General features: G+C 40.5%; 1 protein-coding gene across 1 annotated transcript in view; it reads right to left on the bottom strand.

The window, feature by feature from the left end:
• The window catches only part of rab27a (RAB27A, member RAS oncogene family), a 13319-nt gene extending 4243 nt beyond the window's left edge, over positions 1-9076 (bottom strand). Inside the window, exons 1-2 of the mRNA XM_035652271.1 lie at positions 8794-9076; positions 954-1122 (exon numbers count right to left, since the gene is read on the bottom strand). Of these exons, the coding sequence (XP_035508164.1) occupies positions 954-1106 (153 nt within the window). The 5' untranslated portion in view covers positions 1107-1122; positions 8794-9076. The remainder of the gene's footprint in view (positions 1-953; positions 1123-8793) is intronic.
• Between the last annotated feature and the right edge of the window lie 3089 nt (positions 9077-12165).

Raw genomic sequence — 12165 nt, 5'->3', positions numbered from 1 at the left:
TTGCATTTCTGCCAACAGATCCTCAAAAATGTTTTTCTTTTGAACATTTTGGAGGATCTATTGGCAGAAATAAATCTTCAACAGAAGTTAAACTTCAGGATTTAAATGCGTTTTGTACATCTGTGATCACATAGAGAGTTATAATGTGTGAAAAGTGCCAAGAAGTAAGTTTTATATCATCGCACGTATCATACGTAACAATATTATCCACATTTTCTTTGTGCATCACTTCAGTGGGTTAGCTATAAACACTTCCTCAGCCAGCAGCTTTTACACCTCATGGACTTTAACAATCAAAGAGAGCTCGGGGTCGTTTGAGGAGACTCTAATTACTTATTGTCCGCTTTAACCACAATGAGTAGTTGTGATATTTTACAAAAGCTACTCTGTAAGTGGAAGTTTAATAGCTAAAGCAATTTTTAAAATCACAGCTGCCAAAACATTTGATTTGTGGCTTATAAAAGATCCATTCACTGTCTTTATCTTTGTATCAGAAGTGATGGAAACAGTGGACAGTCACTCAAGATAAACTGCACTGACTGAATGTCCAGTGTAGCTGTGATAAAACTGTATCAGGTATCAGGATATAATCGTGCAGCTGGAGGTCAGCACCATTAAAGAGAGACTACTGAGTAAATATGAACACTGCTCCGCTGTTTGCCAATGGTATGAAGTGTTTATTCTTCAGGAGGGTGCGTTCTGCTGTTCACCGGCATTAGTCATAACTCCTGTTGCAACATTCACCAGTAATCTTTTGTTACAAGGGAGTTACTTAATGGTGTAGGAATGCATTTAAGCCCCTAATTAGGCAGCTATAAATGCTTGTTGGCTCACATGGACACGAGGAAATGTTCCATCTGAAGTGCAGAGCGTAAAATCCTTGTGTGCTTTTATTGACTGAAGGAAAACGATTACAATGCTGACTCGTTGTATTAAAGACTGACTGAACTTACCACTCGTTTTTCTCTGAAGTCTATTCCAACTGTAGTGATGAACTTGGAGTTAAACTTCCCATCGGTGTATTGGTACAGGAAGCTGGTTTTTCCCACGCCGGAGTCACCGAGGGCTAGGAATTTGATGAGGTAATCATAGTCCCCATCAGACATAGTGAGTGCTTAATTTCTGAAACACACAAACAAAACGACTCAGTCGACCAAAGATATGGTGGTATCAGTTTGTGTTCAGTGAAGTCCAGCTATCATCTAACCACTCAAACATCAGGGAGCTCCTGAAGTGCACGAAGCTCTTCATATTTAATAACCAATACGTTCGCTCTAAAACTAAATCAGCAGCAACTATTCTTCCTGTGATAAGTGTTACCTGTGACTCTCTGTGACTCTCTGTGTTATACAGCTGCACTGTTGTCCAAAAACATATTAATGAGTGACACTTGGACACATTAAACACTCCTCACTCACTGGAACACCGCGTGTGTTTTCACTGTCCCCAACAAATGCACTATTTATTCCTGTTTAAGTGATATATGCTTAAAACCACAGTGCCCAGATGTTTTAGGACAATACTGAGCCTTTTTTAACACTAACAGGTTTAACAAAACTAGACTCTAGAGTGAAAGGCTTCACTCAACAGAGGATGAAGACTTTCTCCTGTTCCTAAAACTGTAAACTATTAGAGTTTAAAAACAACATAATCCAGTCTTTAGGTAGGAGAGATAAGTCGTGTGCTTGTAAACACTGTTGTAATGTTGTTTGGGAGATCCATTTACAGTGTTTTAAAAAGCACAAACTGATTTTGTTTCACATTGGAGGAGAATTGAGGAGAGCTTTGTTTCAGGTTAGGTGTTACAGATACTGAGATCTCTGATCGAAGTCTAATCAGGCACCACAGTGACAACACCTGTTAGTGGACTAATGTCTGCGTCCTACAGGTCATTCAGACATACTTTACTGTGTTTAATAATAGGAGGTTGGAGCTGAAGTTGATGCAGACTTATTCCCTGTGTGTCATTCAATCTGTTTGCAGTATCATCTGTACATGAAGAACATCCTCACTCTGGTGCGGGTTACATGAAGAACATCGTGTCCTGCTACAAGGAGCCACGAACTGACGACGAAGATGAATTAAAGTTAAACGCTCTCTCTTGTCCTGTCGGTGTCACCACAGTACGTAGACTCGTCTGTGACCAAACATTCATTACGTCTTAAAGTAACAGAAGAACCCGGTCAGTGGACTCACAGCTGTGTCACATACAGTCACAGTGAAGGAGGAAGATACGAGGTCTTTCACACTTTTCCAACATTATGCAACACTTCCAGATGCAGATTGGTACAGCTCTTGGTATTGTGGCCTAATGTGTGTAACGAAAGAGCCGTTTCATCTTGCTGACACAGTGACAGGAAGTATTTTAAATTCCTCTCCTTCTCCAACACACACACACACACAGACACACACACACAGACAGCACACACAACACAGACACACACACACAGAACACACACACACACGACACACACACACAGACAGACACACACACAGAAACACACAGACACAGACACACAGACACAGACACACAACAGACACACACACGACACAGACACACGACACAACACACACACACAACAGACACACACAACAACGACACAGGACACAGACACACACACACACACACACACAGTTCTCGCACACGAGACACAGACAGGCAGAGCACAGACACAGGACACAGGACAACACACACACACACAGCATTACACAGACGACACACACGAACACACACACACACACGACACACCACACAAGGCACACACACAGAGACACACACACACACAGACACAACACACAGACACAGAACACAGAGAACACACAGACACACACACACACACAGCACACAGGACACAGACACACCACACACACAGACACAGACACACAGACACACACACAGACACACACACAGACACACACAGAAACACACAGAACACACACACAGACACACAGACACAGACAACACACACCACACCAGACAGACACACAGACAGACACAGACACACCACGACACTCACACAGACACACAACACAGCACAACATCAGAAAGACACACAGACACACACACACAGACACAGACACACACACACAGAAACACACAGACACACACACAGACAGTCAGACAAGCAGGAAACACACACACACACACACACACACACACACACACACAGACACAGACACACAACCAGCACAGAACAACACAGACACACACACAGACACAGAACGAAACACACCACACACAGACACACACAGAGACACACCACACACACAGCACACACACAGACACACACACAGACAACACACAGACACACACAGAAACACACAGACACACACACAGACACACAATCACAGGACACAGGACACACAGACACTACACACAGAAACACACACAGAGACACACACACACAACACACACACAGAACACACACAGACACAGACACACACACAGAGACACACACACACACAGACACACACACAGACACACACACAGACGACAACACCACACATGACACACACACACACCAGACACAAGACACACACACCACACACAGACACACACACAGACACACACACACAGACACAACACACAACAGCACACAGACAACACACAGACACACGGACAGACACACAGAAACACACAACACACACAGACACACACAGACACAGACACAGACACAGAAACACACAGACACAACACACAGACCACAGACACACACACACAGAAACACCACAGACACACACACACACATGAAACACACACAGACACACACACAGACACACACACACACACACAGACACACACACAGAAACACACACAGAAACACACAGACACGACAGTTTGGTATTTCTCTACACGATTTCTGGCTCGTTGCTCTACATGTCGGGAGTAAAGGCTTTGATTTCTATGAATGAAGGACGGTGGTTAGGAAGCACAATTATGCTTCTACACTCACACATATTACACTGCTACAGTGTACATGTATTACACTTATATTACATGTATTACACTGTATATGTTACATGTATACACTGTATATGTACATGTATTACACTGTATATGCTAACTCTATTACACTGTACATGTTACATGTATTACACTTACATGTATTACACTGTATATGTACATGCTATTACACCTGTACATGTTATTGACACTGTACATGTATACGTACATGTATATACAACTGTTACATGTTACATGTATTACACTGTATATGTACATGTATTACACTGTATATGTACGTGTATTACACTGGTATATGTACATGTTATTACACTGTATATGTATATCGTACATGCTTATTACACTGTACACTGCTACATGTATTACACTTGTACATGTATTACCACTGTATATGTACATGTATACACTGTACAGTGTATATGTACATGTTTACACTGTTACATGTCATCTTACACTGTATATGGTATTCACTGTAATGTATTATTGTACATGTATTACCACTGTACATGTATTACACGTGTATATGTACATGTATACACGTATATGTACATGTATCACACTGTATATGTACATGTATTACACTGTACAGGTTCATTACACTGTACATGTATATGTACGATTATTACAACGTATCATGTTATTACACTTTACATGTATTAACACTGTACATTATATGCTAGCATTACTTACACTGTACATGATTACACTGGCTATATGGTACATGTTATACCAGCTGTATATGTACATGTATTACACTGTACATCGTATTACACTGGTATAGTATATGTGATTACACTGTACATGTATTACATGTACAGGTGAGGTTACCACTTCGTACAATGCCTATTACAGCTGGTTCATGTACAGGTATTACACGTGTTACATGTACATGTCAGTTACACGTGGTACGGATGTACATTGTATTACACATGTATATTTTACCATGTATTTACACTGTATAGTACTATGTATTACACTTATCTATTGTACATGTATACACTGTATTGTACATGTATTACACTGTATATTATTACACTGTATATGTACATGTATTACACTGTGATATGTACATTGTGATTACACTGTTATATGTATAGTTGATTACACTGTTATATGCTACATGTAGGTTACACTGTATATGTACATGTATTACAAACTTTTGGGTATATGTACAATGATTACGGACTTGTATTATGTATGATGTATTACACTGATATATGTACATGTTTATTACACTTATATGATACAGTGGTATTACACTGTATACTGTACATGTATTACACTGTACGATGTATTACACTGTTACATGTATTCACACTTGTACATGTATTACACTGCTTATATGTACATGTAAGTATAACACTGTATATGTACATGTACATGTATTACACTGTATACCTACTGGATGAGCCGTTTTCACTTGATCAAAACATTTAAAGTGCAGATGTATCATATGACCAGTGTGTAGAAAAGCGTTCAGACATTCTTTCGCTGTAACTGCAGTGAACCTTTCATCTGGAGACGTAAGCAGCTTAAGGTCTCGTGCAAAATCAAGATCCATGATAAATGTGATGGCAGCCAGAAGCAGCGATGTGTCCATAAAGGGTGAGCTCCGACCAGCGAGCCCCAGAACCACCAAGTCCACATTCCTGCTCACGGCCTGTTTTGACTCAGATTAAAACTTATAAATAAGGTTTAATGTATAAGCTCAGCTGGGATCAGTCGACATTTCACATTTTACACATTTCGGGAACTCACACAAACTTTAAATCATTGATTATGTTTTAATTTCCTTTAGTTTTTGAGGTGATGCTTTAAGGCACAACACTAATTAAAGAAACACCCTGAAAGCGCTGAAACACAGAATATTCTGCAGTCTAAGTGCTCATCAGCTCGCCTAATTTTTTATCAATATAAATCCTGTTATATCAGATCACAACACCTTCATATTCACATAAGAGCAAGACAGCTAATTAAAACCTTAAAACCTGCAACTTCCTGCCACATTTCACCGTCATTACGCCACTTTCCTGTTAGCGTCCATTCAAAAGGCCCACTGCGTGTTTCTAAACTCTCCCCATATTGATCCATGTCTGTAAAAATGACTGTAAACATGAATGAGCCCCTCCTGTCTGTCCAATAACTGTCCTCAGAGTGAGACATTAATAACATTTACTTATGTCAGTGAAGCTCCTGTTGTCGTTGTTCGTTGTTGGCCTTATTATTGAAAACCACGACAGAAAAAGTTGAGTCAGTGTCTGATTTCTGTTTGAGTGAAAACAGGTCAGAGAAGTGACACAGTCGAGTACAAACCACACTGGAGATGTAGATTGTGTCAGCGAATTTCTGCAGACTGTTATCAAGCTAATCAGTAATCAACTCCACCGTTTGAGCCCCAATCGGAAACTAGAAAGAGCACAAAGTCACGTTACCAAGCTATGTTATGATGAAACAAAGCAGAGGTTCGTGCATCGTGTGTGTTCGGTTCACAAAGCTGTGCTAAACGCTGAAATAAAGGCCGTTTTCTCGTCATTAACACTTCCCGGCCCTATCAAAGCTGTGAAAAGGAAGCAGCCTCTGATGGCAGAGCGTGATCTTCCGTGTTAGGCAAGAAAACACAGCGAGCAGTAAAACAATCAGTAATCAATAAGTCTTCTAAAAACAGCCATGTCAGTACCTCCTCCTCCTCCTCTGGATGAACATCTCTCATCACAAACATAAAGACGCTCGTTGTTTCGCGTCAGAGCGGTGGAAAAGACTCCTTCACTGTGAATCACTGCTCTGGTCACCTTCTTAATATATTAACTTTCCCTTAATCACCTTACTAATTGTGCGCGCTAAACTCATTTGGGTTCAGAAGTAGTAACAGTGGACAGCATCACGTTCCCCACAGACAACAAACGAGGCCCTGTTGCACTGCGAGAGATTAAGGTGTCACACAATACAGTGCTCCTCTCACTGAAGAGCCTCTGCAACCAAGTGTGACCCGTCTTAACCAGAATTATTGGTGTCGATAACCACAACAGAAACTATTTTGTCTGGTATCACAACAACAGCTTTAAATATAACTGACATGTTAGTTTGTTTATTGGCCCCAAGTGACAGAAAGTATTAGTGTATCTCAGACAATATCAACGTTAAAAGACTTAATTAGAAACTGTGAATGCAATAATTCTCAGAATAATGACTAATATCTGAACACAATCTATGAGCTGATACACAGAAACAGTCCGCCACGACTGAACTGATGTAACTAATGGCAGAAAATTCATTTAACAGTTCAGTCTGACCGATAACAGATCCACCAGTAAAGATCAGTGTTGGTTTGCCCGAAGCTTCACATTCAACAACCGGTGATTAGTTTCTGGTACCAAAAAAAAAAAAAGAGGAAAGATTAGACTTGAATTTTGCTTTGTGATCAATAAGTCATAACCAAAAAAATAAGAAAGGCTTTACATAAATTAAAGAAGCTGTTGATAAACAGGGTTAACGTCTGTGTGTCTTCTTCGGAGCATTTAAAAATCAAATGGGAGCTCACATTTAATGACGTGATGTTGTTGAAGCACTAAATAACATAATTACTGTAACGACAGTAAACTTCTTCCCCAGTCTTTGTAGAGAGTCCTTCAGCTGAACTCTAGTTTTAAAGGCCTTTCAGGGGATTTTATCCTCCATAAACTAATTATTAACACACAACGTGCAGAAAGTGAAAATTATCGTGGTCTTCTTTTAAAAAAACTTTACTACCTTAGTTCATGAATGTCAGATAAAGTCCCTATCTGTACCGACACAGGACTACACCACGTTTTAGAAATCCTACTCATGATTTTGTGCTATATTTACGTTATCTGTCTTACGTTGTCGGTCTTTAACTTGTTATTTGTGCATATTGTGGCCAGCCTTCCTATATAGACACAGCTTTACAGCGTCAGCTCCACCTAAATATCTGTTCTGGCACTTTCTCCTTCAGTGGGAGTCAACCTGGCTGCTGTGTTTGCCAGGGAAGTACTACCACCAAGTACACCCGTGCAGACCAGCAAACAACAAGCAGCTTTAATCATTTGTCAGGGAGCAGTGGGAGACCCACCCTGGGCAGCTGTCCAACACAGAGGCCCGGCCAGCTCCTTAAGGACAATCCGGATACACACAGACCGTAAACCTGAAAGGGTGCAACACAAAGCCTGACACTGCAATAAAGTGCACCATGCATCTTTAAAAACTTTCTGGCAGCACAAGCTGGTATCTAATCTTTAAAATACCTCAGAGAGCAGGATTTATTATCAGCAGCAGCAGCAGCAGGCAGTGTGAGGCACACAGAACTGATTCCCACAAACAAATAAACACTCAGATCGATTAACTGTAACAAATAGACAACCTAATGACCCTCAGGTGGTCTCTGGTGGTCAGGCGGCCGCAAAACCAAGAAATACTCACTTTACTGTCCTTTATTTGGACCCTGCCAACAAGTCTCTGGATGCCAACTACCCAGCTTCCTCTGTCAGACATATTGCAGCATACATATGGGTCCAAACGCTGCGGGAAATGTTATTAAGTTGAGTACCGGCGTTGTTTTAAAGCGGTGTTAGTCTGTACCAGTTACTGGGGCGAGTGTGAGAGGCTAACGAGGTCCAACCGTGAGAAGAGGACCGGGCAGGTGTACTAATGTTTCCCAGCTGGATTTACTTTGAAGAGCTGTTACTAACACACACAGTCGACTGAATTAAAAGTTAAAAGACACCCGTTTTATTTAAAATCTCTCGCTTTAACTCTCCGGACAGATGCTGCGGACTGATATTTCCTGGAAACTCATTTTAAGTACAGTAACTTACCCCCGGGGCGTTGCTGCTGCTGCTGCTGCTGCGCACCGCGTCGTCTAACAGTTACAGTTGGGTGTTTCAGTTGGAAGCGACCGTTGGAGACTTTCTCCCAAACGTGGATAAAATGAAGACTTTACTTTCTCCGTCGCCTCTGAGCCATTAGCTGACAGTGAGACCAGCTTCATTAAGACTGAGCAGCGGCGTTACTTTCCGTGGTTGTCGTTGGCTGTAGAGAAACAGCTCCTCCTCACGGAGCCAGCGACCGTTACACGACTCACAGCCAGCGACCGTTACAGCCAGCGACCGTTACAGCCAGCGGCCAGCAGAGGGCGCCATGGTTACCGCTGTACACTGACACAGGGGGAGACTCTTTATTCAGGCCTTTGGGGAGTAACGGATTACATGTAACGAAGGGACAAAAACAGTTAGTTACATTTGTTAATAAAGATGGTTGTAGCTTTCGTTGCCTTACTTGGTAGACCTCCGATGCTCCTAACTTGTAATAAAGTTATGCCAACATCTCCATGGGTGGAGGAGGCAATGAACAGTGTAACGTTACACTGTATGGAAGCGTTACTCCATTTACTGCCCAGCAATAATTCATTAATCCTCTTTCCTCTCCTTTTTTAATTTTTTTTGTCTTTCTTTTTCTTTTGCTCCTTTCTGTATTCCTCGCCCAGTATGTACTTGCCTCTTTTTATCTTCTTTTCCTCTTTCTATTTCTCGGCTAATACATTACTTCGCCTTGTTCTTCCTCAACACTTCCATATACACACACCTACACACAGACACACACACACACACACACATATACACACACCTAATTATTATGAAATGGGCCGTTCTACATGATGAGTGCTTTTACTTTTAGTACTTTTTCACAAACAGCAAAGATCCAATAGTGAGAACAAACTGTGTATCAGAACTTTTACTTATTTCCATCTCACAGCTCAGCAGATTCATGTTGTAAGTCCACACTGATTTATAAGACTCCAAAACTGTTGCACATATATATAACTTAAGGCTATTTTACAAAAAAAAGCTTATCCCTGAAATCCTCATATAAATTCTTCATCTTCAATCTCTCAGTCTTTTCTCTTCAGTGAGACCATTACATTTGTTTGTATTGGTACCTGAACTAAAACAGTGTAGACGTTATATTTGTATTCACTTTTACTTGGTAGGATGTTGAATAATAATAATACTTTCACCTCCGATGGATTTATGTTGTAATAAAAACTAATATTGTACAACTTTACAATTCACAGATGTATTTCATGTTGTAGAAGAAAATGTGAACTAGTCAGACTTAATTTTCTGTACAAAAATCAGTGAATGAAAGGAGCCTGTGACTGAAACACTAATACGTTTTGGCACATGTACACAGATATGGTAATGTATAACAAACATCAGTCTCTAGGGGCCACTAGAGGAGTTTGACTCATGTTTGATGACATATTTAGACTCAGAGCAATCTTAATTAAGACAACATTTATCTATTTATTCGATAAATGACAGTTTACAAACAGCATTAAGTGCAGGATTAAGGCATAACGACAAAATATGAGGTTTGACACATCATTTTGAAACAGATAATATCAGGAGGTCAAATTATTAAATATTTTATTTCTGTACATGAGCAATCATGAGACGAACACAAAGAAGCATGAATGTATCCATGCTGGCCTTGTCTTTGGTTCTACCTCCAGCTCTGACAGCTCTGATGTAGGTCTTCGGTCTTCTGTCTTCTGTCTGTGAAGTATTCCTCGGAGTGATGAATTGTTATGACGAATTGTCTGTTTCATTCTGTTTCTTTGGCACATTCTGCTGTCCTGAGGTCTTCAGCACCGGATCAAAATAAGGTCTGTAGATATAAATACCACCAACGACTCCGAGCAGTGTGACGAAGGCGATCTGTGAGAAGGGTATTCTTCTTTGAAACATGATTTCTTAATAAGAAATCCCAACGATGAGACACAAGATGATCCTGAAACAAGAGGAAAGTGATGTTAGACACAAGACACTGAATTATAATCCAAGTGTCTTTTTTTATCGTTTTCCATCTCCTGTTGAATGTTACATGTTCTTGCAAGATTTTAGGCATAACTTGTTGCACGGATGCTGAAAACTAACTGCTGTGTTGCTGGCTGTACTCCACCAAAGCTACTGTTTTAATATATATATAAATAAATCCGTGACCAGCCACAGGATCCTAATTCCAGTCAGAGGTTACCTTCAACCCTAAAGTCTGGTGCCTTTTTACAGGACCAGGTCCATCTAAAGAGTGACCCTGCAGCCCTGCACACAGCTAAACACACATACACATAGTTTTATTACTGCCAGAATTAATTCCAACACCTTCCATACCCTCCTCAACAACTAGAGTTGAAGGTAGATTTCCATACATTACCACTCTCAGAGAAACTGATGCTTGTTTTCATAAAAAAACAAAAACCAAATCCCCATTGAATAAAGTCCAAGACTCATATCACTAAACTCCAAGGAGGACTGAAGCTGAGGCTGAAAACTGAACAGTGACCCTTCTGCTATCTGCTTTATTAAGAGTCCACTCGTGTGTAAATCCTATAGGGAAGACATGACATTGGACGATCTTTATGTATTTGATGCATTTGGAACAAGGTTAAGCAAAATTAGATGAGGTTTACTCGTCTATTTACACGCTATGGCTTTTGATTGGTCCAGTATTCCTAGTTTTAGAAAAAGAAAAGTTGGGATAGGTTCCAATGATAAAGTGGATTTTGCCACTTAAGAATGGATACTTTAATCAAATCGATTCATATCGAGTCGACTCAATCAGTGGTTAAACTTTCAAATAGAATTTCAGGCTAACACTGCCCAAAAAGATGTTGTATTTTTATTTTGACCATTCAGAAACAGACTGTGGAATGAAAATTCTTGTGGTCTTCTATCCCTGACTTAAACCCCTATTTCCACTGAGAATTAAATCATTTTAATGCGTCTTATTTTGAAAAATACAGACCGGATGTAAAGACTAGCTTGAGTTTCTTTACCGTTCAGCTGAATTAAAATGACAGTTTCGCTGAATTAGACAAGATTTTCTGTAACATCAACAACTCACCGAGGAAGCGGTTTAATCCAAGAGTCTGCAGTCACCAAACACAGACGGACAGACGGACACAGAGGTAGAAACCAGAGATATTAACGTTAGTGCAAGGACTCCGAGGACACTTGTGTGCAGCAGGCAGGCATTCTTCTTCTACTCTCTATTGAGGCAGGAAGAGCTCCAGTTCGCCCCCAGCGGAGTGAGACAGTAACACACACAGGAAAGATTTATAATAATAATAATAACAATAATATCAGTGATATTAGCAATGGTAGTCAAGCAGGACCATGGCAGGAGGC

Source organism: Morone saxatilis, unplaced genomic scaffold, assembly GCF_004916995.1.
Source record: "Morone saxatilis isolate NCDOM2014 unplaced genomic scaffold, NCSU_SB_2.0 Contig11, whole genome shotgun sequence".
Taxonomy (NCBI): domain Eukaryota; kingdom Metazoa; phylum Chordata; class Actinopteri; family Moronidae; genus Morone; species Morone saxatilis.
The sequence above is the reverse complement of the archived record's forward strand: the minus strand, read 5'-3'. Positions and strand labels throughout refer to the sequence as shown.